Raw genomic sequence first — 26,472 nt, 5'->3', positions numbered from 1 at the left:
ATGTAAATGAAGGCATTGAGTGCTAGTATCTTGTATGGAGCAATATGGAAGTAAAGAGAAGAGGATAGTGGGAAAAGCTGACACCCATGCTAAATGGAAACATATATAAAGTTATGGAAACAAACCAATGATTTCTATTGACTCACACTCCCATTCAATAATGCTGAAAAGAATATATTACATAAGTGATTAGGTAACTAGTTTTTGGTTGATCCAAGAATACTCCTAAACTTATGCTTTGTACCCAGCCAAGTCCTGGTATTAACACTGGTGAATGCGGAGTCTTCATAACGAGGGAAGACAGAACAGATAGGACATACAAACTCAGTGCTCTGCTTTATGAAACTCTTTAGCAGTGGAATAATAGGAATGTTCAGACTCAAAGCCAATTTTGGTGTGTTATGAAATGTGATGAAACATCAATAATTGTAAAAGATTCCAAATACAGAAAAGTAAAAACATGCAATTATTTACAGGACAGTTAGATGTAGTTAGGGCCACAAGGCAGTTGTCAAAATGGATTGAATGCCCCCCCCCAACCATTTCTAATAATTATGTAAGATTATTCTCATTAATAACACTATTTACTCTCTCATGCAATTGTGCCTATTAAAATAAGGACTCAGGCTCAGCAGCAACACCAGTCTAATCAGTGCTAATCATGATTCACTAATATAAACTAATACCACCAAACACGAACACATTTCTCCAGATATATCATGGAGAGTATTCTGATTGCATAATTGTCTGGTATGGAAGGGTCACTGTACAAAGGGTTGCAGAGCAGGGGTTCCCTACCTTTTTACACGATAGAGCCTTACCATTACCTGAGGGGTCCATGGTCCATGGACTCCAGGTTGGGAATCCCTGCTGCAGAGGATTACAAACTCGGCCAACTCCATCACGAGCACTAGCCACCCCCCACCCCCCCAAGTATCAAAGATATCTTCAAAAGGCCATGGCCTCAAAAAGTCAATATCCACCATTAAGGATCCCCACTACCCAGGGCATGCCCTCTTCTCATTGCTACCATCAGAGAAGGTACAAAAGGCTGAAGACACACACTCAATGTTTTAGGAACAGCTTCTTCCTCTCTGCCATCAGATCTCTCAATGGATAATGAACAAACCCATGAAAACAAATTTCACAAAACGTATCTGTGATATTAAACCTGATTCTGATTAAATTTGCCTTCTTCAGGGTATCAGAGAGCAGCCAAGACTCAACCTTCAAAAGTGTGGAAAATGAGAAAAAAATAATATCACCCTGCAATAATCAACATTGGTGTATAAAAGCAGCATCCTTACCATCTGAGGAGCGTTACTAACATTTGATAGCCCCAATGTTTTTGGCAAAATTTGTTTCCCTGGGGTGGTGAGATGCGTAGATGCTATTGTCACTAATGCAACTGTAAAGAAAGAGGTTGCAAGCATCAGTACCGTCTTCTGTTATTCATATTATCAATTAAAGCATTTGATAAAACAAGTTGCAGCATTGCTATACTTGGCAAGTATAAAAGGAATAACTAGTTCCACAAGATGCGAACAATGGGTGCCACAGTAACATAGCCGTTAGTGCAATGCTATTACAGAATGGAGCGGAAGAGTGTGTGTGTCTGTGTGGTGGTGCAGCATATTGGGCCGGAAGGGCCTATTTCATGCTGTATCAGTAAATAAATAACAATTTTAGCAGTCCATTACAACCAAAAAGCTATTTAAACTTCTTTGTGTAGCTGTTTCAAATAAATGAAACCCTGACTTTCCAAAACCACTTCAAATAAAAGTTTGAAAATTCAATAATATATATTTTTGAAAAAGATAAGCCAATAGCCTTAGCAACCATAACATGATACTTGTTAAAACCAGAATGACCTTGATTTTGATCTTAATGCTCATTCCTAGGTTTCTGACCCAAAAAAATGTTTTATTTGCTGAACAATTTTTATTCTCAAACAGCATTAGGCATTTAGAACCAACCTCAGTAAACTTCTCATATAAATCTATGTACGACTGGACTCAATGCACAAGCAATGAAGATGAAACACTGATTCTTTTTATATTGTACCAGAAAATGTAATCAAAGGCATTTCATCTCACACTTGTAAAATTAAGGGGGTGTGTAATAAAGTTTTTGTACCATAGTTGAAAAATCCTTTTGGACAATACACAAATTTATAACTCGGGAGAACAGAACAGGGCTCATTAGTAATGTCCTTCCAATCCAACAAGTATGCCAAAACTAAATGCGTAGGGCCACTTCAAAACTTGTCACATATTCATATGTGCAAGGCCTGCTATCTATGAAATCTATTATGGATTGGAGGTAAAATGAGTCAAAGAGTTCCTTTTGTAAGCAAAGGAAAAATGCTCAATGAAACCTTCTGATGTAAGATACTGCTAACATGCAAATGGTAAATGTAGCTTTTCAAAAGGAATAGTTCATTTCATTTTGTTTTGTTTGTGCTTATTTATACAAACAAAAGTTCTGTACATGGTTGAATATTTTTATGAGAGTTTAAAAAAACTCAGCAATGAACGAAGATGCTATCATATCATTCACTAAAGCTCAAATGGCTAATTTTTAACTTGGAGACAGATGAAATGAACCATGTAGATTGGTTATATTCAAATAAACAGTATACTTCCTTCAACACGTGGCAAACAACAAGATGAAGTATATATATGTGTAATGGAATTGCACATCCATCCAGAACCATCCAGTCAAAGCTGTACTGAATCAGCCTACAAAGTCAGAGGTAGGATTTCTTGCACTAAATGATCATGCATTATGGAACATTATTATCCAAATAAACTGTATCACAAATTGATTGGGCATGGATTAGAGAAGTCAGAGCTCCAATTCTCAGTCATGTTATTGCATAAACACCAATCAGCAGACAGGATTGGATGGGAATATCATGTCAGGCCAATCTTGCATATTTCCTAATTAATAGTTTTTGAGCACAATTGATAGTCATGCAGCAGGTTATATGCTTACTGAAGGAAAACGAGAAAATTCATATTTTCTATTAAAACTGTTAATTTATGATTTAGCACCCCAGCATTTTATCCAATTAACTTGCTCTGAAAGAAGTCTTCTATACATTCATTCTACCTTTATCAATCAATAGTAACCATGGCACCACTCAAGTTCAAAACTGAACAAGTTTTCCTGAATCAATTGCAAACAGAAGCTCATATAATCCTACAATCCTACCATCCCATCAAAGTTGAACTTTGAAGAGAATTGTGAGTCACCACTTTCCCAGTCATATCTCCCATATTAAAGAGAAAACTGTATTAAAGTATCAAAAATTGAAACACACATACAATAATACTTACTTTTTGCTGGGCTAACATTCTGATCTGTAAAAACTTTGATCTCGCCATTAGTTTCTCTTACCCCAATCTATGAAAAAGAAAACACATGCACTATAAATACTAATTTAACTTGTCTTCTAACAAGCAAATAAATGCACTTCTACAATTAATTTTGCACAATTATATTATTCTACCCTTCCACAGATCTTTCAAAGAAATGGACTGTTTATATATTTCTACAAAAACAGCTTCATAAATAGCCAAAAGGAATCAAAATTACTCTCCCAATTCAAGCCATTATTTTTCCTAGCAACAGGTCATACCACAAAATTAAACCACTACCATTGCACTCTGCAACTGTGTGCACATATACTCAGTGGTCATTTTATTAGGTCAACCTATAACCTGCTCATTGGTGCAAATATCTAATCAGTTAATCATGTGGCACCAACTGAATGCATAAAAATATGCAGACATGGTCCAGAGGTTCAGTTGTTGTTCAGAGCAAACATCAGAATGGGAAAGAAATGTGATCCAAGTGACCTTGTTGAATGATGGTATGGCTTGAGTATCTCAGAAACTGCTGATCTCCTGGGATTTTCACACACAACAATATCTAGAGTTTACAGAGAATGGTACAAAAACATGCAGTGAGTGGCAGTTTTGGGGGGGGTGGAAAATGCCTTGTTAATGACAGAGATCAGAGGAGAATGGCCAGACTGGTTCAAGCGGACAGTAACTCAAATAACACAGCAGTGGTATGCAGAAGAGCATCTCTGAATGCACATGTTGAACCTTGAAAGTGGATGGGCTACTGCAGAAGACCACAAATATACACCCAGTGGCCACTTTATAAGCTGCAGGAGGTACCTAATAAAATGGCCACTGAGTGTTTGTATTGGTTCATGTGAAAAGATGCAAGCATTTTTATAGTTACATGTTCCTGAAAAGAATTCAATGAAAACCAAGCTATCAGTTTGGCATAAATGGGACAGCTTTGCAAAACGTGTTATGTGCAAATTCATATAAGAGATCTTCCTCAATGATATTGAAATCCTTCAAAGTTAATTTAACTTTCAAAGCAAAGGTTTTGGATCAATAATTTTCATTTGCTTAGTGCCCTTAAAAAACCAAGTATTTGACAGAATCTATGCAGTAGGTAAACAAAAGCTTGGTTAAAGAAAATTAATTTAAAAAATAATGGCTCAAGGAGAGAACCATTAGAGTTTGAAGCATAAGCAGCCGAAAGCACAGCCACTGATGGTGTAGGCAATGCCAGACCAACAGCCTAGTGGGCAACAGAGGGGGGAATTGGACTATGCAACTTGGGATTTGGATGGCAGAACTTTGGATAGTTTAAAACTTAAGAAACTTTTATGCCATGGATTCTTACCATTAATCAAGGGGTCCATGGACTCCAGGTTAGAAACCCCGAATTGCTGGTCAAGAAAGCATTGATCAAAAACTAACAAATTCAGGGACAATTAGTTTTTGCAGCAGATGACGAAAGGTAGACTTGTAACTCAATGATATCATGGCCTGGCATAGAAACACCAATGCCCTTGAATGGAAAAGACTACAAAAAGTAGTGGATACAACCCAGTGCGTCATGGGTAAAGCTCTCCCCACCAACAAGCACATCTGCACAGAACACCATCGCTAGAGAGCAGCATCCATCATCAAGAATCTCCACCATCCTGGCCGTGCTCTCTTCTCACTGCTGCCATCAGGAGGTACAGGAGCCTCAGAACCCACACCACCAGGTTCAGAAACAATTATTACCCCACAACTATCAGGCTCTTGAATCAGGGGGATAACTTCACTTGCTCCATCACTGAACTGTTCCCCACAACCTTTCAAGGATTCCAACTCATTTTCTCAATATTTATTGCTTATGTTTGTTTCATTTTCTCATTTTGTTGTCTTTTGCACATTGGTTGCTGTCCATCCCATAGGGGCAGTCTTTCATTGATTCAACTGTATTTCTTATATTTACTGTGAATGCCCAAAAGAAAATGAATCTCAGGGTTGCACATGGTGACATACATGTGCAACCACTTTGATACTAAATTTACTATGAACTTTGAAAGAAGTAGGCAGTATTACTGATGGTGAAGATGTGGCAGGAAGCTTATCTGAATGCAGAGCTGTTTGGTTCAAACTTAGTTGCTTGCCAGGGTCAGAAAAGGAATTAATGCAAGGAAACTGTGGCTGGGTATAAAGATATAAAGATGGAGAAAATATCTGATCATCTGCTACAGATGTTGGATAAGCAATCTGATAATTTAGAGACAGCGGTGGGAGTGAGAAGCAGTTGCAAGGTAAAATTTGAGTTATAAACGAGCAAATCTGGCTGCTTTGCAGTTATCCCATAACTTTCTTTACTCTGATGAAATAAAATTTAACATCAGTGTTTCAAGTAAAGAAGTTTACCCTGAAAGGGCAGATGCCTAAACTTTTAGATTTGAACATACTCTGTATGTACTTAGGCTGAAGATGCAAATAACCGATGTTCTAATTTAACCATTGATAAGACGATGCAAAAAAAAACCTTTGAACATCATTAGGTCTAGAAAATTCTAGAACCAGAATATGTAAAGTTAGTGGGCCTTCATGACTTAGTTATCACTGTTCAAAAGGTTGAACATTTAACTCCAACTTTAAAAGCAATATAGAGGCAAAGAATAGGTGCAGAAATATTGAGCAGAAGATGATCATCCATTAGATACTGTCATCAGTATCTTCAGGATCAAATGCCATGAAGCCTACCTACACTGTGGATTCAGAACCCTGTGCAGTCACTTTTTGGTTTAGTTTTAGCAAGCGCTAAAAGTACTTATAACAAGAGAAAAACAAGTTCAGAGAAATACAAAGCCATGCTTAATTATAGAACTTAAAGCATCAGGCTGCATCTATGGAAAGAGAAACAGTTTTGGGACCTCTCATCAAAATTCAACATGTCAGATGTTGTCCAAACAACTTGCTTCCAGATTTCCAGCATTTGCAACTTTTTAAAATACTTTGGTCATGTATATCTAACATGACAGATCTATGATGAAAGGGACGATAAGGGGTGATAGACTTTCAAAAGGCTCTATGCAAAAATGCTATAAAAGTTAAGCACAACAGAAAAGATGGAGTGAAACAGACAAGGAAAGTTAGATTATAATTAATGCCATGTTGATATATGAGAACTAGGCTGATGGCAGAAAAGGTAAAAGTAGAAATAAAAATTAAGTAGCCAGGAGAGGACACAAGAAACTTAAACAGTGAATTTTGGTTAATTGGGACACACTGGGACCAGTGTATTTGGCCCAATTGGCCCTAGTTTCACAGAAATAGTTTAAAAAGTATAAAAAAAGACAAACAACCATTTAACTGAGTTATGGACTTAAATGAAATACAGATCAAATTAGAACACTACCAATACTACTACAGTATTATAAACTGTATTATTTCCCAATACTTATTGATGAAGGAATTGATCCAGTGTTCTTTTGATTGTCTATAAATCAACAAAATGATTGCTGACACCGTGTAGATAATGAACTGCCTTCATACAATTTTCACCGACTGCATCCTCCAAAGCTTCATTTTCTTTGTAACATTCAAGATGATTGTCAATACCTTAAAATTCTTCGTAATTCCTAACTCGAAGTAGTGACATCGTTTCATTTTCACTCCCGGCCGTTTCTGGCATCTCCAAGACTGAATGCTTAAAACTGCAGTGAGCAGTTTTGAATTGCCTTGCTGCTCATTTCTTGCCAACAATCAGTGACAAAATTCACTGCTTTTTGAGCATAGCACACAACTGACACTACTTAAAAACTGATGATGCTAAGCACATCTAAGTACATACAACTGATACTATTTAGAAACTGTTCAGCATACATCCTGCTCCAATTAATCAGCACACTGTCCCAAATAAGCAAGGGGAATCCCAACTATTTTCTCAATTTAGCTTTTGCTCTTTAAGAGTTGTCCCAAATAAACGGCTGCCCCAAATAACTGGAATTCACTGTATATAAAAGGAAACCAAAAATAACTTGCAGGATTGTGAGCAGGTAAAGGATTGCAAGAGTTTTGACCAATCAAAATCAAAGTATACACATGGAGCCAGACGGCATAGCTGAGGTACTAAAAGAGAAAATCTGCAGATGCTGGAAATCTGAACAACACACAAAATGCTGGAGGAACTCAGCAGTCTAGGAAGCATCTATGGAAAAAAGTAGTCAATGTTTCGGGCCGAAACCCTTCAGCAGGACTGGAGAGAAAAAGCTGGAGTAGATTTGAAGAGGGGGGCGGGGAAGAGAGAGGGAGGGGAGAGAGAAATGCCAGGTGATAGGTGAAACTTGGAGGAAGAGGGATAGAGCAAAGAACTAGCAAGTTGATTGGTGAAAGAGACAGAAAGCCATGGAAGAAAGAAGCGGGGGTGGGGGGAGAGGAGCACCAGAGGGGGGCGATGGGCTGGCAAGGAGAAGCTATGAGAGAGGAACAAGGGGATGGGAAATGGTGAGGGGGAGGGGTGGTGGTGGAGGCATTACTGGAAGTTAGAGAAATCGATGTTCATGCCATCTCCGGTGACTGATGTCTATTATGAACAATGGACTCTCACAGCTACCCAGCTATAACCAGCGCACTAATTGTGAGTTGGAGAGCGACAAGAGACGAGGCAGCGCACAGGACGGAAGTAAAGTTTAAAAGGGGAAAGCTTCACTGGAACTTGTCTATAACCGGAGCACCAATCACGTGTTGGAAAGCAGGGAAGGCTCAGGCATAAAAGGAAGACACTGCCTAGCGAAGCAGTCATCAACGGAGTGGTCTGAGAAAGAGTGGTAGGGCTTTGGCTCATTCGGGCTTTGGTGAGGTAAGAGGGTAAGTGGACTTTGCTTTATCGTTGCATTTTTTTGAGGAATAGACAGCATGTCTGCAGGGTTAGTACTTTGCTCTGGTTGTCAGATGTGGGAATCCTGGGAATCTTCTAGTCTCCCAGATGGCCACACCTGCACCAAGTGCACCAAGATGCAGTTCCTGAGAGGCCGTGGTAGAGATCTGGAGCTACAGCTTGATGACCTACAGCTTATTAGGGAAAGTGAGCAAGAGATAGATAGGAGTTACAGGGAGTTAGTCACCCCGAGGCTGCAGGAGTTAGACAAGTGGGCGACTGTCAGGGAAGGGAAAGTAAGAGCTCAGATAGTAGACAGCACCCCTGTGGCCATCCCCCTCAGTAATTGTTATCTCGTTTTGGATGCCATTGAGGGGGTGACCTGACAGAGGACGACCACAGCGATCTGGTCTCTGGCACTGAGCCTGGTTCCCTGGTGTAGAAGGGACAGAAGATGAGGAATGCAGAAATCATAGGGGATTCCATCGTGAGGGGAACAGACAGAAGGTTCTGTCAGCCTGATAGAGAAACCCACATGGTGTGTTGTCTCCCAGGTGCCAGGGTAGGGGATGTCTTGGATCGGGTGCAGTATTCCGAAGGGAGACGGTGAACAGCCAGAAGTCTTGGTACACGTTGGTATCAATGACATAGATTTAAAAAAAAGGGAGAGGTCCTGAAGAGAGAATTCAGGAGATGGGTAGGAAGCTGAAAAGTAGGACCTTCAGGGGAGTAACCTCAGGACTGCTGCTTCTGCCACGTGCTAATGAGCGAAAGAATAGCATGATCAGGCATATTAATGTGTGGCTGAGAGACTGATGTAGGGGGCAGGGTTCCTGGTTCCTGGATCATTGGGGCCTCTTCTGGGGGAGGTATGACCAGTACAAAAAGGACGGTTTACACCTGAACCCAAAAGGGTCCAATATCCAAGCATGCAGGTTTAATAGAGCTGTTAGAGAGAGTTTAAACTAATTTGGCAGGGGATGGGAATCAGAGTGTTAGGGCTGAGGAAGGAGAAAACAGAAATAAATCAAAGATAGCATGCAACAGAGATGATAGGAAGGACAAGCAGGAGATGAGGTATAATCACAGGCAGTGGGATGATTTACAACAGAAAGCAACAAATACTGGACTGGAAGTGTTATATTTGAATGCACGCAAATAAAATGGACGACCTTGAAATTCAGCTACAGACTGGTAAATATGACATTGTGGCCATCTCTGAAACCTGGCTAAAGGATGGTTGCCATTGGGAGCTGAATGTCCAAGGATATACAGTATACCGGAAAGATAGGTTAGTAGGCAGAGGGGGTGGTGTGGCCCTATTCATAAGAAATAATATTAAATTACTAGAAAGGGATGACATAGGATTGGAAGGTGTAGAGTCTCTATGGGTTGAGTTAAGAAAATGGCAAAGGTAAAAGGACCCCAATGGCAGTTGTATACAGGACTCCAAACAGCAGCCAGGATGTGGGTTACAAATTAAAGCAGGAGATAGAAAAGGCTTGTCAGAAGGGCAATATCCTGATAATCGTTGGGGATTTTAACATGAAAGTGGACTGGAAAGACCAGGCCAATACTGGACCTCAAGAGAGTACTTGTAGAACATCTAAAGGACAGCTTTTTAGAACAGCTCGTTGTGGAGCCCACAAAGGGATCAGCTGTGCTGGATTGGGTGTTGTGCAATGATCCAGAGATGATAAGAGAGCTTAAGGTTAAGGGACCCTTAGGGAACAGTGATCACAATATGATTGAGTTCACTTTGAAATTTGAGAAGGAAAAATTAAATTCCAATGTGTCAGTATTTCATGTGGAATAAAGGAAATTACAATGGCATGTGAGGGGAACAGGCCAAAGCTGACTGGAAAGAGACTCTAGCAGGAAGGACAGCAGAGCAGCAATGACTGGAATTTCTGTGAAAAATGAGGCAAGTACAAGACAGATATATTCCAAATAAGAAGAAATTTTCAAATGGACAGACACTACTGTGGCTGACAAGTGACGTCAGAGCCAAAGTAAAAGCAAAAGAGGGGGCATACAAGGAAGCCAAAGCTAGTGGGAAGGTAGAGGACTGGGAAGCTTTTAAAAACTTGCAGAAGGAAACTAAGAAGGTCATTAGGAAGGAAAAGATGAATTATGAGAGAAAGCTGGCGACTAATATCAAAGAAGATACTAAAAGCTTTTTTAAGTATATAAAGGGTAAAAGAGAACTGAGGGTAGCTATAGGACCAATAGAAAATGACGCTGAAGATATTGTAATGAGACACACAGAGATGGCAGAGTAACTGAATGCGTATTTTGCATCAGTCTTCACAGTGAAAGACACCTGCAGTATACTGGACATTCAAGAATGTCAGGGAAGTGAAGTAGTTGCAGTGAAAATTATGACTGAGAAGGTGCTCAGGAAGCTTAATGGTCTGAGGGTGGATATATCTCTTGGACCTGATAGAATGCACCCTCAGTTTCTGAAGGAAGTAGCTGGAGAGATTGCGGAGGCATTGACAACGATCTTTCAAGAATAGGTATATTCTGGCATTGTACTGAATGACTGGAAAATTGCAAATATTACTCCACTATTTAAGAAGGGTGGGTGGTAGCAGAAAGTAAACTATAGACCTGTTAGCCTGACATCAGTGGTTGGGAGGTTGTTGGAATCGATTGTTAGGAATGAGATTATGGAGTACCTGGAGGCACATGACAAGATAGGCCAAAGCCAGCATGGTTTCCTGAAAGGAAAATCCTACCTGAATATCCTACTGCATTTTTTGAGGAGATTACAAACATAGTAGACAAAGGAGATGCAGTAGATGTGGTGCACTTGGATTTTCAGAAGGCCTTTGACAAGGTGCCCGAGGCTGCTTAGCAAGATAAGAGCCCATGGCATTACAGGGAAGTTACTAGCATGGGTGGAGCATTAGCTGATCGGCAGAAAACAGAGTGGGAATATTCTGACTGGCTGCCGGTTACCAGTGGAGTTCCACAAGAGTCTGTGTTGGGACCGCTACTTTTTTTTTTTTTTACGATGTACATCAATGATTTGGACTACAGTATTAATGGATTTGTGGCTAAATTTGCCAATGATACAAAGATGGGTAGAGGGTTGGGTTGTGTTGAGGGAACAGAGAGCCTGCAGAGAGACTTAGATAGTTTAAGGGAATGGGCAAAGTGGCAAATGAAATACAGGTGTCCTCCGCTTTTCGAATGTCCGCGTTACGAAACCTCACTGTTACAAAAGACCTACATTAGTTACCTGTTTTCGCTAACAGAAGGTGTTCTCATTGTTACGAGAAAAAGCAGCGCACGCCCCTAGCAGCCGCTGTCCCTCGAATTCGGAACGGCATTCTCACTGGCATTGCTTAAACACGTGCCTGTGAGCAGCCGTTTGCAAGATGAATTCTAAGGTGTTGGAAAAGCCTGAAAGAGCTCGTAAGGGTGTTACACTTAGCATAAAACTAGACATAATTAAGCGTTTCGATCGTGGTGAACGAAGTAAGGACAAAGTGAGTTGGTTAGTGGAAGCTGACGAAGATGATGTTAAAGAGGTTTTGGTATCCCATGACCAAGAACTAATAGATGAAGAGCTGATGCAATTGGAAGAGGAAAGGATAACAATCGAAACCGAATTCAGTAGCGAAAGTGAAATCGTCCAGGAACTGAACATGAAGCACCTGCGTGAGATTTTCGCTGCAATGATAAAGTACGACTTTAATTTTGAAAGGGTACGTCGGCTTAGGGGATACTTGCAGGATGGTTTGAGTGCTTACAAAGAACTGTATGATAGAAAAATGCGTGAGGCTGAGCAGTCAAGCAAGCCTTCCACATCAGCCACAGCAGACGATGATCCTCGACCTTCGACATCAAGGCGGGCAGTCATAGGAGAAGATGACCTGCCCACCCTGATCGACGATGAGGTGACACCCCAGTGTCCCACCACCCCAACCCTCGGGCCCGGACAGATACCGATTCGCGAAGAATGCAGCAGTAGCTGGGAGGCACCCAGCACATCTTTAAGAAAAAAGCTGAAATAAACATGCTAATTAATTAGCTGCCGCCCAGCACGTAATTGTCAGCCCAGATCAGAAGTGATTGCCAATTGCGTTGTCTCTGATCTGGGCCGACAATTATGTGCCAGGCGGCACCTAATTAATTAGCATGTTTACTTCAGCTATTTTTTCTTAAAGATGTGCTGGATGCCTCCCAGCTACAGCTGTACCCCTGCATGCTTCGCAGATCGGTATTGGTCGGTGGCCCGGAGGCTGGGGGCCACTGCACCACCCAAACTCCAACAACTCAGCCTAACACACCATCATCAGTGTGCTCGCAAGCTGTCTTCCCGATTCCCGTAAGTGATACTACACTGTACACACATTATTTCTACTTTCTATCAGCTGTGTATTTTTACATGTTATTTGGTATGATTTGGCAGCTTCATAGCTGAAAGGTTACTGGAGAGAGTGTTTTTGCCAACAGTGCTTGCGTGAGATTTTCTGCCTACAGCGCTTGTGTGAGATTTTCGCTACGGAGCACAGTTCGGCGATGATTGTGGAAAAGTATTTCTACTTTATATAGGCTGTGTATTTGTCATATCATTCCTGCTTTTACTATATGTTACTGTTATTTTAGGTTTCATGTGTTTTTTGGCATGATTTGGTAGGTTATTTTTGGGTCTGCGAACGCTCACAAAATTTTCCCATATAAATAAATGGTAATCACTTCTTCGCTTTACGACATTCCAGCTTACGAACCGTTTCATAGGAACGCTCTACCTTCGGATGGCGGGGGAAACCTGTACAATGTTGAAAAGTTTCTGGTCATGCACTTTGGTGGAAGAAATAAATGGGCAGACTATCATTTAGATGGGGGAGAGAATTCAAAATGCAGAGGTGCAAAGGGACTTGGGGAGTCCTTGTGCAGGGTACCCTAAAGGTTAACCTTCGGGTTGAGTCAGTGGTGAAGAAGGCAAATTCAATGCTGGCACTCATTTCTAGAGGTATAGAATATAAGAGCAGGGGTATGATGTTGAGGCTCTATAAGGCACTCGTGAGACCACACTTGGCTTATTGCATGCAGTTTTGGGGTCCTTATTTTAGAAAGGATATACTGACCTTGGAGAGGATTCAGAGAAGATGCATGAGAATGATTACAGGAATGAAAGGGTTACTGTATGAGGAACGTCTGGCAGCTCTTGGGTTGTATTCCCTGGAGTTCAGAAGAATGAGAGGGTTTCTCACAGAAACATTCTGAATGTTAAAAGGACTGAACAGATTAGAAATGGCAAAGTTATTTCCCATGGTAGGGGAGTCTCGGACAAGAGGGCATGACTTCAGGATTGAAGGACGTCCATTTAGAACAGAGGTGTGGAGAAATTACTTTAGTCAGAGGGTGGTAAATCTGCGGAATTTGTTGCCACGTGCAGCTGTGGAGGCCAAGTCATTGTGTGCATTTAAGGCAGAGATAGGTAGGTTCTTGATGAGCCAGGACATCAAAGGGTATGGGGAGAAAGCAGGGGAGTGGGGATGACTGGAAGAATTGGATCAGCCCATGATTGAACAGTGGAGCAGATTGATGAGCCGAATGGCCCACTTCTGCTCCTATATCTCATGGTCTTATGGACTATACCTCATTTGGCCCACTGAGTCTGCTCCACCATTTAATCATGGCTGATTCATTTTCCCTCTCAGCTCCAATCTCCTGCCTTTACCACATATCCCTTCACACCTTGACTAATCAAGAATCTATCAACCTCTGCCTTAAATATACCCAATGACTTGGCCTCCACAGGTGCCTGCGGCAAATAATTCCACAGATTCCCCAATCTCTGGCAAAAAGAAATTCCTCATCTCCATTCTGAGAGAGTGTCCTCTGGTCCTAGACAACCCCACCATAGGAACCATCCTCTCTATTGAGATCCTTCACTATTCAATAGGTTTCAATGAAGTAACCTCTCATTTTTCTGAATTCTAGTGAGTTCAAGCCCAGTGCCATCAAACACTCTTCATATGACAAGCCTTTCATTCCTGGAATCATTTTCATGACCCTCCTTTGAACCTTCACCAATGTCAGCAAATCCTTTTTTAGATAACAGGCCCAAAACTGCTCACAGTACTTCGAATGAGACCTCACCAGTGCTTTATAAAGCCGTAACATTACATCCTTGCTTTTATATTCAATTCCTCTTAAAACGAATGCTAACATCGCATTTGCCTTCCTCTCCGGACTCAACCTGCAAACTAAGCTTTAAGAAATCTTGCGCAAGTCTCTTTGCACTTCAGATCTGTGAATTTTCTCTCCATTTAGAAAATAATCTATGCTTTTATTTCTTCCACCGAAGTGCATGACTATACAATTCCCAACACTATATTCCACTTGCCACTTCTTTGCCCATTGTCTTAAACTACCTTAAGTCCTTCCTCAAAACTACCTGCCCCTCGAACTATCTTTGAATCACCCACAAACGTTGCCACGAAGCCATCAATTGTCATCCAAGTCAGTGACATATAACATATAAAGAAATGGTCGCAACACAGAATCCTGCAGAACATCAGAAGTCATGGGCAGCCAACTAGAAAAGGCTCCCTTTATTCCCACTACCAATCAGCCAATGCTTTATCCATGCTAGTATCTTTCCTGTAATACCACGTGCTCTGAATTTGTTAAGTGGCCTCATTTGTGGCACCTTGTCAAAGGCGTTCTGAAAATTGAAGTACACATCAACCGATTCTCCTTTGTTGATCCTGCTTGTTATTTCTTCAAAGAATTCCAGCAGATTTATCAGGCAAGATTTTCCCCTTGAGGAAACCATGCTGACTACAGCCTTTTTTATCATGTGACCCTAAGTGCCACAAAACCCCATCCTCAACAATCGACTCCAACATCTTCCCAACCACTGAGGTCAGACTATCTGGCATATAATTTCCTTTCTTCCTTATTGAATAGTGGAGTGACATTTGCAATTTTCCAGTCCTCCAGAACCATGCCGGATTCTACTGCTTCTTAAAAGATCATTACTAATACCTCCATGATCTCTTCATCCATCTTTTCCAGAACCCTGAGATGTATACCCATCTGGTCCAGGTGACTTATCTACCTTCAGACCTTTCAGTTTCCCAAGAACTTTCACCCTATTAATGGCAACTTCACACACTATTGAACATACAGTATATACTGCTATTGTCTTCCACAGTGAAGACTGATGCAAAATATTCAGTTCGTCCATCATGTCCTCGTCCCCAATTACTACCTCTCCAGCATTAGTTTCCAGTGGTCCAATATCCACTCACCCCTCTTTTACACTTTATGTGTCTGAAGAAACTTCTGGTATTCTCTTTAATGCTACTGGCTAGCTTACCTTCATATTCCATCTTTTCCTTAATAACTTTTTAAATTGCCTTCTGTTGGTTTATAAATGCTTCCCAATGCTCTAACTGACCACTATTTTTTTCTCTATTATATGCCCTTCCTTTGGCTTTTATGTTGGCTTTGACTTCTTTGTTAACCACAGTTGTGTCATCTTCCTCTTTGTGATGTAAATATCCTGCACCTTCTGAATTGCTTCCAGAAGTTCCAGCCATTGCTGTTCTGCTGTCATCTTGCCAGTGTTCCTTCCTATCAATTCTGGGCAGCTCCTCGCTCATGCCTCTGTAATTCCCTTTAACCCACTGTAGTACTGATACATCTGACTTTAGCTTCTTCTCAAATTGCAGGGTAAATTCAATCATATTAGGATCACTCTCCCCAAGGGCTCTTTTACTTTAAGCTTTCTAATCAATTTCAGTTCATTGCACAACATCCAATCCAGAATAGTTGATCTCCTAGTGGGCTTAACCACAAACTGCTCTAAAAAGCCATCTTGTAGGCATTCTGGAAATTCCCCTGCTTGAGAATTCCCCCACCCGGTACCAACATGATTTTTCCAATCTACCTACATATTGCAATCCTCTGTGACTATTGTAATATTGCCCTTTTGGATTTTCTATTTCTATTGTTTGGGGGTCTGTATGTAACTCCCATCGGGGTCTTTTTATTCTTGCAGTTCCTTTGTTCTACCCGCAACGATCCGACACCTTCCAACCCTATGCCACTCATTTCTAATGATTTCATTTCAATTTTTGTCAATGGAGCCAAGCCACCCCCTCTGCCTACCTGCCTGTCTTTTTAACTCAATGTGTACCCTTGTACATCAAGCTCCCAGCTATAATCTTCAAGCCATGATTCAGTGATGCCCACAACATTACACATGCCAATCTGTAACTGTGCTACAAATTCATCTACGTTATTCCATATATTGCATGCATTCAAATGCAACACTTCCAGTCCTGTATTCATCCTTTTTGATTTTGTCTGCCTTTTACATTACAACTCATCTTGTCGATGGCAATTTTGCCCAAGCATCAGCCTCTCCTTGCAAGCATTCTCACTACACTTTGCCTGTTTATAAACCAACTATCTCATCCTCAGCACTATATCTCCAAAATCTTTGATTCTCCCACCCCCCCCCCCCACCACCAAATTAGTTTGAACCCTTCCAAACAACTCTAGCCAACCTGCCCGCAAGGATATTGGTCCTGCTTGGGTTCCGGTGTAATCCAACTTCGTTGTACAAGTTGTACCTTCCCCAGAAGAGATCCCAATGAACCATAAATCTGAACTCTTGCCCCCTGCATCAACTCCTCAGCTATGCAGTCACCTGCCAAGGTGAATGTGTGGTTGAGGAACTGGTGCAGGGGACAGGAGTAATACTCTTGAAGAGTGTTATAGGGATAAGTCCCAAGAGGCATGAAAGGAGATTGCTGGGGCCTTGATAAAGAACCTTTTCTCCTCTCAGGTGAGCTCCCAGAGGACTGGATGGTAACCAATGTTGCTCCTTCAAGGGAAACAGATAATCCAAGGAATTATAGGATGGTAAATCTCATCAGTGGTAGGGAAGCTATAGGAAATGATACGGAGAGGATTTATACACATTTTGAAAAGCATGGGCTAATTTGGGACAGCCTGCATGGCTTTTTCCAAAGCAAATCATGTCTTGCAATCTTGATCAGGGTTTTCTGGGGACGTCACGAAGGTGACTGATGAGTGCAGGACAGTGGATATAGTCTATGTGGACTTTGACAAGTTCTCTCCTGGAAGGCTGATCCAGATGATCTAGTGACCTGGTAGCTTCAGTTCAGAATTAGCTTGCCATGGAAAATAGAATGTACTGGTGGAAGTGTGTTACTCTGGCTGGAGGTTTGTGACCAGTGGTGTTCTGCAGCCATCGGTGATGAGACCTCTTGTTTGTGATATATAACTTTGGAAGTGTAGACGGTTAGGTTAGTATGTAAGCAGGTGACAAAGTTGAGATGTAGGGAGTAAAAATCAAAAGATACAGCAGAATATACATCAGCTATAGACATGGCTGCAGAAATGGCAGATATAGAGTTTAATCTGAGCAAATGTGAGGTGCTTCACTTCGGTAAGTCCATAGACATAGAAGCAGAATTAGGCCATTCAGTTAATCAAGTCCGCTCCACCATTTAATCAATACTAATATACCATTTCCTCTAGGCCCCATTCTCTTGCCTTCTCCCCAATCTTTGATGCATTATGAATCAAGAACCTATTAACCTCTGCTTTAAATATACCCAATGTCTTGGCATAACAGTATGTGGCAATGCATTCCACAGATTCACCAGCTTCTGACTAAAGAAATGCTTCCTCATCACCATTCTAAAATGATGCCCTTTTATTCTGAAGCTGTCCCTTCTGGTTCCAGACTCTCGCACTATTGGAAACCTCCTCTTCACATCCATTATCTAGGCCTTTCAATATTCATTAGGTTTCAATAATTCCCCCCATTTCATTCTAAACTCCAGTGAGTACAGACCCAGACCCATCACTCTTCATGCAGTAACCCTTTCATCCCCAGGATCATTCTTGTAAACCTCAACTGGACACTTTTCAACACCAACATATCCTTCCCCAAAACAATTCACAATGCTCCAAATGTTGTATGATTGACCTCTAATAAAGCTACAGCATTACAGCCTTGCTTTTATATTCTAGACCTCTTGAAATAAATACTACCATTGCATTTGCTTTCCTTACTACCAGTTGAAATTGCAAGTTAAGCTTTAGGAAATTGCGAGCTAGGGCCTCCCAAGTCCATTTATACCAAATGGAGTTCTCTCTCCATTTAGAAAATAGTCAATGCTTTCATTCCTTCTATGCAAGTTAATGAGCACACACTACCTAAAACTGTATTCCATCTGCACTCAACCAGAAAAAGCTACCTTTATTCCCATTCGTTACCTTCTGCCAGAGTTAGTCTCTCCATGCTAGTACTATCCTGTAATGTCATGAGGTCTTGTTTAACAGCATCATGTGCAACACCTTGTTTAAGACCTTCTGAAAATCTAAGTAAGCAAGGTTGAAGCTGAGAGGGGAAAAGTTAAAGACAATGTGCGTAGCATGTTTTCTTCTTTACATACAGAATGACAGGGCCTGAATGCAATGACAGAGTGGTACTGAAAGTCAAGTTTAAGAGGCTTTTAGATCAGCTCAAATGGTTCTGTTTATTGTCAGAGAATGTATACAGTATACAACCTGAAATACTTGTTTTCGCACATGAATATGCAGGGTATTAATGACCTGGATGTGGGGGTAGAAGGGTGGGTTGGCAAGTTTGCAGACGACACAAAGGTTGGTGGTGTTGCAGATAGTGTAGAGGATTGTCGAAGATTGCAGAGAGACATTGATAGGATGCAGAAGTGGGCTGCGAAGTGGCAGATGGAGTCCAACCTGGAGAAGTGTGAGGTGGTACACTTTGGAAGAATGAAGTCCCAAGGCAGAGTACAAAATAAATGGCAGGATACTTGGTAGTGTGGAGCAGCAGAGGATCTGGGGGTACACGTCCACAGATCCCTGAAAGTTGCCTCCCAGGTAGATAGGGTAGTTAAGAAAGCTCATGGGGTGTTAGCTTTCATAAGTCGAGGGATAGAGTTTAAGAGTCGCGAGGTAATGATGCAGCTGTATAAAACACTGGTTAGGCCACACTTGGAGTACTGTCTCCAGTTCACATCGCCTCACTATAGGAAGGATGTGGAAGCATTGGAAAGGGCACAGAGGAGATTTACCAGAATGCTGCCTGGTTTAGAGAGTATGCATTATGATCAGAGATTAAGGGAGCTAGGGGTTTACTCTTTGGAGAGGAGGAGGATGAGAGGAGAGATGACAGAGACATACAAGATAATAGGAGGAATAGATAGAGTGGACAGCCAGCACCTCTTCCTCAGGGCACCACTGCTCAGTACAAGAGGACATGGCTTTAAGGTAAGGGGTGGGAAGTTCAAGGGGGATATTAGAGGAAGGTTTTTCACTCAGAGGGTGGTTGGTGCTTCGTATGCACTGCCTGAGTCAGTGGTGGAGGCAGGTACACTAGTGAAATTTAAGAGACTACTAGACAGGTATATGGAGGAATTTAAGGTGGGGGGGTTATATGGGAGACAGGGTTTAAGGGTTGGCACAACATTGTGGGCCGAAGGGCCTGTACTGTGCTGTACTATTCTATGTTCTATGAATGGAGGAATCTGGATCATGTGCAGGCAGAACATATTAGATTAATTTGGTATCATGTTTGGCACAGGCATCATGGGCCAAAGAGCTTGCTCCTGACCCACACTGTTCTATGCTATTGATGGAATGGAGTAAAATGAAGGAACTACTTTCCAATGTTCAGAGGTTGTGTCAACGCAATCCCTGAAATTTCTTACTTGAGACCGTGAAGACCGACACAAAATAGTTGTTAAATGCCTCAGCCATTTCCTTATCACCCAATATCAATTTCCCCTTCACGTCTTCCAAGGGACCTACGATGACCTTAACCACCTTTTTCCACTTTATATACTTACAAAAACTTTTGCTATCTGTTTTTATATTTTGTGCTAATTTACTTTCATACTCTATCTTCCCTTTCCTTTCTTGTTTCGTTGTTCTCTGTTGCTTTTTAAAGTTATCCCAATCCTCCAGTCTCCCACTACTCTTCGCAACTTTGTACACAAGTTTTTAATTTGATACTATCTTTTATTTCCTTAGTTATCCAAGGCTGGCTCTCCCCACATTTACTTTTCTTACTTTTGACTGGAATATCCTTCCGTTGAGCACTGTGAAAAATCTCTTTGAAAGTATTCCACTCTTCCTCAATGTCCTACCAAATAGCCTATGCTCCCAATCCACATTAGCCAACTCCTCCTCATCCTGTTGGAGTCTCCCTTGTTCAAGCATAATACACTAGTTTTAGATCTAACTATTTCATCCTCCATCTGAACGCAAAATTCAGTCATACTATGATCACTCTTTCCAAGAGGATCCCTGACTACAAGATAGTTAATCTTACCTGTCTCATTGCACAGGACTAGATCTAAGATAGCATTTTCCCTTGTAGGTTCACTAACATGCTGCTCAAGAAAGCCATCACGGATGCACTCTGAAGTCCTCCTCAGGAGTACCTTGAGTGAATCAGGTTGGTCAATCTATGTGGAAGTTAAAATCCCCCATGACAACTGCCGTTCCATTCTTATAAGCCTCAGTTATTTCCTGGTTAATCGCCTCTGCCACTGCAATATTTTTATTAGGTTTCTTAATGTTTCTAAATGTTTCTTAAATATTGCTATTTTATCCATTTCCACTACACCTCTGAAAACACTTTCCAGGCACTTACCACTCTCTAAACAAATCTGCTTTACAAATACCTTTTAAAATTTTCTCCCTCATCTTAAACCTATGTCCCCTAGTGTTTAACATTTTCACCCAGAAAGATCAGCAATGATCCTCTGAATGGTGGGCAGACTGAAGTGGTACTGGATATCATCCTGCATGAAAGTAGATAAATGTCCAGGGTCTGATCAGATAATATCAAGTCTCTTACGGTGACTTCCTTGTATTATGAGTCAGTAAAACTGCAAGGAAATAGTTCCTTTGCCCCTAATGGTCCATGTCGGCCAAGAATCCCAGCCAAGCTCATCCCATTTACCTGCATTTTGCCCATATGCCCCTAAGGTTTTATGTCCACGTACTTGTACAAATACCTTTCCAGTGTTGATGTACCCACCTCACCCACTTCTTCTGGCAGCTCATTCCATACACTGGCCATCCTCTAGGTGAAAAAGTTGCAGCTCAAGTTTTTAGTAAATGTCTTCTCCCTTTCACCTTAAACCAATGTCCTTCCCAGCCCTAATCAACCTTTCCTCATAATTCAACTTCCAGCAACATTCTTAAATATCTTATCTGCACTCTTTGCAGCTTATAGAATCTTTCTATGGCAGAGACCAAAAGTGAACACCATATTTCAAATACAGCCAAATTATCCCCAAGCTTTTGTTTGCATCCCTTCTTAAATAAAGACACAACATTGGCCACTCTCCAGTCTTCCAGCACTCCATCCATCACTAATGACAATCCATATATCCAAATGCTGCCGTAATTTCTTCTAACTTCCCACAGCATTCTTGGTATTATCTGATCAGGCCTTACACATTTATTTACTTTCATACACTATGATATCCAGTACCACTTCTGCAGTAATGTGGACAATCCCAAAGACGTTCCCCTTAACTATCTCAAGTTCTGAAGTCTTCATTTGGTCATCCATGGTCAAAAACAGAGGAGAAATACTCATTGAGTACCTCATCCATCTCATGGGCTCCACACAAAGAAGGTCACTTTGGCCTATCTTTTCTCTAGTTATTCTTTTTCCCTTAATATACTTACAAAATGTGTTTGGAATCTCCTTTATGCCCCCTTTTTGCCCTTCTGATTTCCTTTGAGTATTCTCCGACATTCTTTATACTTCTCTCAGAATTCACTTGCACCTGACTCATGCCTTTGTTTTCCTGACCTCAATACCCCTCACCTTCCAGGGTTCCCTACTCCTACCAGCTTTGCCCTACGCTTTAACAGGAACACTCAGATCTTAAATTCTTGGTATCTCACTGTGACAGGGAGCACTTGGTAAATGCACTCCCTACACACGTGCATTCACACACAAACATTGCCTTGTCATTCTGCTGCCATTGCACTTCGATGACTTCCTTGGTATATTCTCATTATGGATCTTAAACGAAGCTGATGCAGTTGTGTTGACTTTATGGCACCTTTCCTACCACACAGTGGAATATTGCATTTCTTTAGCAATGGGGATATGTAAATGTGTATATGTTGTTTACATACCGCATTTAACATAGATATTTCTGCTCATTTAGCAATATGATTGTAACAACATTGCAGGGTGCAACATATTCCAATTCATGTGTAGTCTTAAATTAATTTTGTTGGTAATTAAAGATGGTATGTCGTAGTACCTAAAATAAAAGGAGCTCGTCACCCTCAGTAGGGGAGAGGGATGAGGGCTGCCAGGGGTTTACACTGGACAAGAATATTATGGAGCTTTTATTGTTTTCTGGAAGTTAACTTTTTGTAAATATCAGCTGTTTACTTTTCACTATTTTCACTGATTTTGACGCACAGAATAAACACCCTTGCGCTAAAGTTCTTAGCGACTCCAGCCATTCTTCTTTTTGGTCATAACCCACGTACCTAACACTGACTTTGCCTGCAAACAACTGCTCTAATCAACTGCCAGTTCCTGTCAAATAACATTAAAAATTGCTTTGCCCCAATTACAAAAAGTATAACAATGACTAGGTCTGTTCCTTTCCACAACTAATTTAAAACTAACAGAACTCTGGTCACTAGCCTCAAAGTGCACCCCCACTGATATCTGCCATCATCCTGCCCTGTTACCCAAGAGCAGATTAAGCTTCCCCTTTCAAATAGGGTTCTCTATGTATTGTCTAAAGAAACTTATCTGAAAACACAAATTCTACCCCATCTAAGCTCCTAGCACTATGACAGACCAGTCTATATTAGAAAGGTTAAAATTACATGGAATATAGAATACAGCACAGCACATGAACAGGCCCTTTGGTGCACAGTCACCTACTATGACAAACCTATTCGCCTTGCAATTTTCTGCAATTTCCCTGCATATTTGCATCTTTAATTCCCATTGACTACATGCAATCCCAGCAAGGTGTCACCCTCTTATTTCTCAGCTCCACCCATAAATGCTTACAGGAGATCCTTCAGTAATTTTATCTAAGACTACTGCTGAGATTCTCCTCAATCAGAAATGCAATTCACTTTCCTCTTTCCTCTACCTCTATGCTGCCTATAGCACCTACACTTAGCTGCCAGTCCCGTCCATTCCTTAACCGAATTGAATTAACTTTATTACTTATATCCTTCACATACATGAGTAAAAATCTTTGTTACATCTCTGTTCAAATGTGCAATAATAGTGATTTATAATAAATATTATGCACAACAGGGTAGCCAATATAACATAGAAATACAGTTGCATCAGCGTGAGTTCATCAGTCTGATGACCTGGTGGAAGAAGCTGTCCTGGAGCCCGTTCGTCCTGGTTTTTATGCTGCGGTACCACTTCCTGGATTGTAGCAGCTGGAATAGTTTGCAGTTGCGGTGACTCAGGTCTCCAATGATCCTTCGGGCCCTTTTTACACACCTGTCTTTGTAAATGTCCTGAATAGTGGCAAGTTCACACCTACAGATGCACTGGGCTGTCCGCACCACTCTCTGCAGAGTCCTGCAATTGAGGGAAGGACAGTTTCCATACCAGGCAGTGATGCTGCCAGTCAGGATGCTCTCAATGGTGCCCCTACAGAAAGTTCTTAAAATTTGAGGGGCCATACCAAACTTCTTCAACCGCCTGAGGTGAAAGACCTCATGTTTCTGTGATGACTACAATTCCTCACCCCAACCTAGCTATCCTATTCTTGTGTCAAAGGCAGTAAAAACAGTACTGTGATGCAGAAGGATCTGAGTGACCAGGTGTGTAATGCTTAAGAGGTTGGAATGCAACTGATTAGAAAAACTAACAATGTTATTCATTGCCAGGGGAATTGAAAATGAAAGTATGCAGGTTATGCTTCAATTATATAGGGCACTGGTGTGACTGCACCTAGAACCTGGCACCTGGTCACCTTATTAAAATAGAGGTAAAAGCAACACATGCAATTTAAGGATATTTTAGACAGTCTAATGAATTGCTTGTAAATCTCTGAACCCTCTTCAAAGGACAAAGGAAACGATGTCCTGAAAGAAAATCCAATGTTTGTGCACTGTCAAGATCTAGGAAGAATTGCACCATTTAAAAGGGAAATCAAGAAGTTTTAAAAAGTAAAGAATGGTCATGCCCAAGGCAGACTGATTACCCCTATATGGGTGAATCTCTCCTGCATTGTAACAATTACTTGACTTGAAAATATATTGCCATCCCTTATCATCATCACTGGATATAAATTGTGGAACTTCTCACCCAATAGTATGTATTATGGGAGCACTTATCTAGAAGGACTGAAATTGTTCAAGAATATGGCAGTGAGACTTCAACAACAGTTATGGAAAGGCAACAAAACTTAGCCTTGCCAACAATGCTCACATCATATCACAGAAAGAGAACAATTTTTTTTTAAGGAATGTTGAAATAATTAAATAATAATTATCATTTCATTTCTTAATAGTTTGAAAACTGATCAGCCTATAACCTTCTCAATTCAAGGAAATAAATCCTGATCTGTGTAATCCATGCATAAAAATCTCAAGATCTTTCTGTACTTTCAACTGTTTCCAAATCCTAAATGGATACCTTCACCTTTGTCCTCACTAAAGTCCAAATGCCAGAATTTCTCCTGTTTGAAATTCAGTAACACTTCTGTAGTTTAGTAATTCATCCACACTGTTCTACAAAGCTGCTTTTAAATCCACTTACTTTTATTTTAGAATTCACAATTTCTTTTCAATTAGTTATAAATTTTATGGTATGTAAAAACTTAGAATATTGACTGATTCAGCACTGATCTGCTGAAAATAAAGAGCAGAAGACCTGGGCCCTGAAGGCTATCCCAACATTCAATATGATCACAACTGATCTACCTCAGACCCCAGTCCCCTTCAGTGACATTTCCTGTGGCCTTCATTTCAACGTATCTACTTTAAATACCCGAGTGAACTAGCCCCTGCAACCTTCCCCACCAAAGATTAACTGGCAGAAGAAATTCCGACACATCGGAGTTTTAACTTCTATGTCTCTTCATTCAAGACGTTCCCATTATTGGAAACATCTGAATATCTACCCTGCCATGCTCCTTATAATCCCATGTTTCAATACTATCATCCCTCATTTCTCTAAACTCCAAAAAACACACCAAAATTCTTTAATTAGTTGAGGCTGAACAATCCTCTCACCCCTGGAATTAGCAGAGTGAACTTCTTCTAGACTGTCCCCAATGCTAGTACATCGTTTCTTAACCAAGGGGATCAAAGCTATACATGGTATTCTAGGAGCAGCCTCACTAACACACTGTGCGATTGTACTACTTTGGCTATCTCTAAACTCCAACGCCCTTGTAATCTAGGCCCACATACCATAGTTTTACTAAAATAATTGATTGTTTTACAAACAAGAGACCACCAGCCTCTGCACCCAGCACATAATTCTCTATAACTTCTGCCATCTCCAACAGGATCCCACCACCAAGAACATCTCCTCCGCACCCCCACTTTCCGATTTCTGCAGGAATCCCTCCCTATTCGGCTCCCTTGCCCATGCCTCTCTCCCCACTGATCTCCCTCCTGGTACTTATCCTTGCAAACAGAACAAGTGCCACACATGCCCCTCCATCTTCTCCCTCATGACCATTCAGGGCCCCAAGCAGTCCTTCCAAGCGAGGCAACACTTCACCTGCGAGCCTGTTGGGGTCATCTACTGTACTAGGGCATCAAAAGTTATGGCAAAAAGTCAGGTGTATGAGGTTGAGTGGGACCCGGGATCAGCCATGATGGAATAGCGGAGCAGATTCGATGGGCTGAATGGCCTAATTCTGCTCCTAGGTCTTATGGTCTATCTGCTGCCCCTGGTGTGGCCTCTTATATATTGGTGAGACTTCACATAGATCAGGAGACTGTTTCGCCAAGTACCTTTTCTCTGCCCACCACAAAAAGCAGGATCTCCTGCTGGCCACCCATTTCAATTCTAATTCCCATTCTCACATGTCAGTCCATGGCCTCTTCTACTGTCACTCAAGCTGGAAGAGCAACACCTTATATTCCATATGGGTAACCTCCAACCTGATGGCACGAATGTCGATCTCTTAAACTTCTGGTAATTGCAACCCCTGCCTCCCCTTCACCATTCCCCCCTCTCACCTTATCTCC

The 26,472-nt window shown here is 41.2% G+C and overlaps 1 protein-coding gene across 3 annotated transcripts in view; it reads right to left on the bottom strand.

Moving 5' to 3' along the window:
- Positions 1-26,472, bottom strand: part of LOC140204327 (transcription factor Dp-1-like) — a 93,559-nt gene that overhangs the window by 56,316 nt on the left and 10,771 nt on the right. For all 3 annotated transcript variants that reach the window (XM_072270959.1, XM_072270961.1, XM_072270960.1), the window contains exons 3-4: positions 3,342-3,408; positions 1,308-1,408 (exon numbers count right to left, since the gene is read on the bottom strand). In XM_072270959.1, the coding sequence (XP_072127060.1) occupies positions 1,308-1,408; positions 3,342-3,408 (168 nt within the window). The remainder of the gene's footprint in view (positions 1-1,307; positions 1,409-3,341; positions 3,409-26,472) is intronic.

The sequence above is a fragment of the Mobula birostris genome, chromosome 10, assembly GCF_030028105.1.
Source record: "Mobula birostris isolate sMobBir1 chromosome 10, sMobBir1.hap1, whole genome shotgun sequence".
NCBI classification, from domain to species: domain Eukaryota; kingdom Metazoa; phylum Chordata; class Chondrichthyes; order Myliobatiformes; family Myliobatidae; genus Mobula; species Mobula birostris.
Note: the sequence above shows the minus strand (reverse complement) of the source record. Positions and strands in the feature narration are given on the sequence as shown.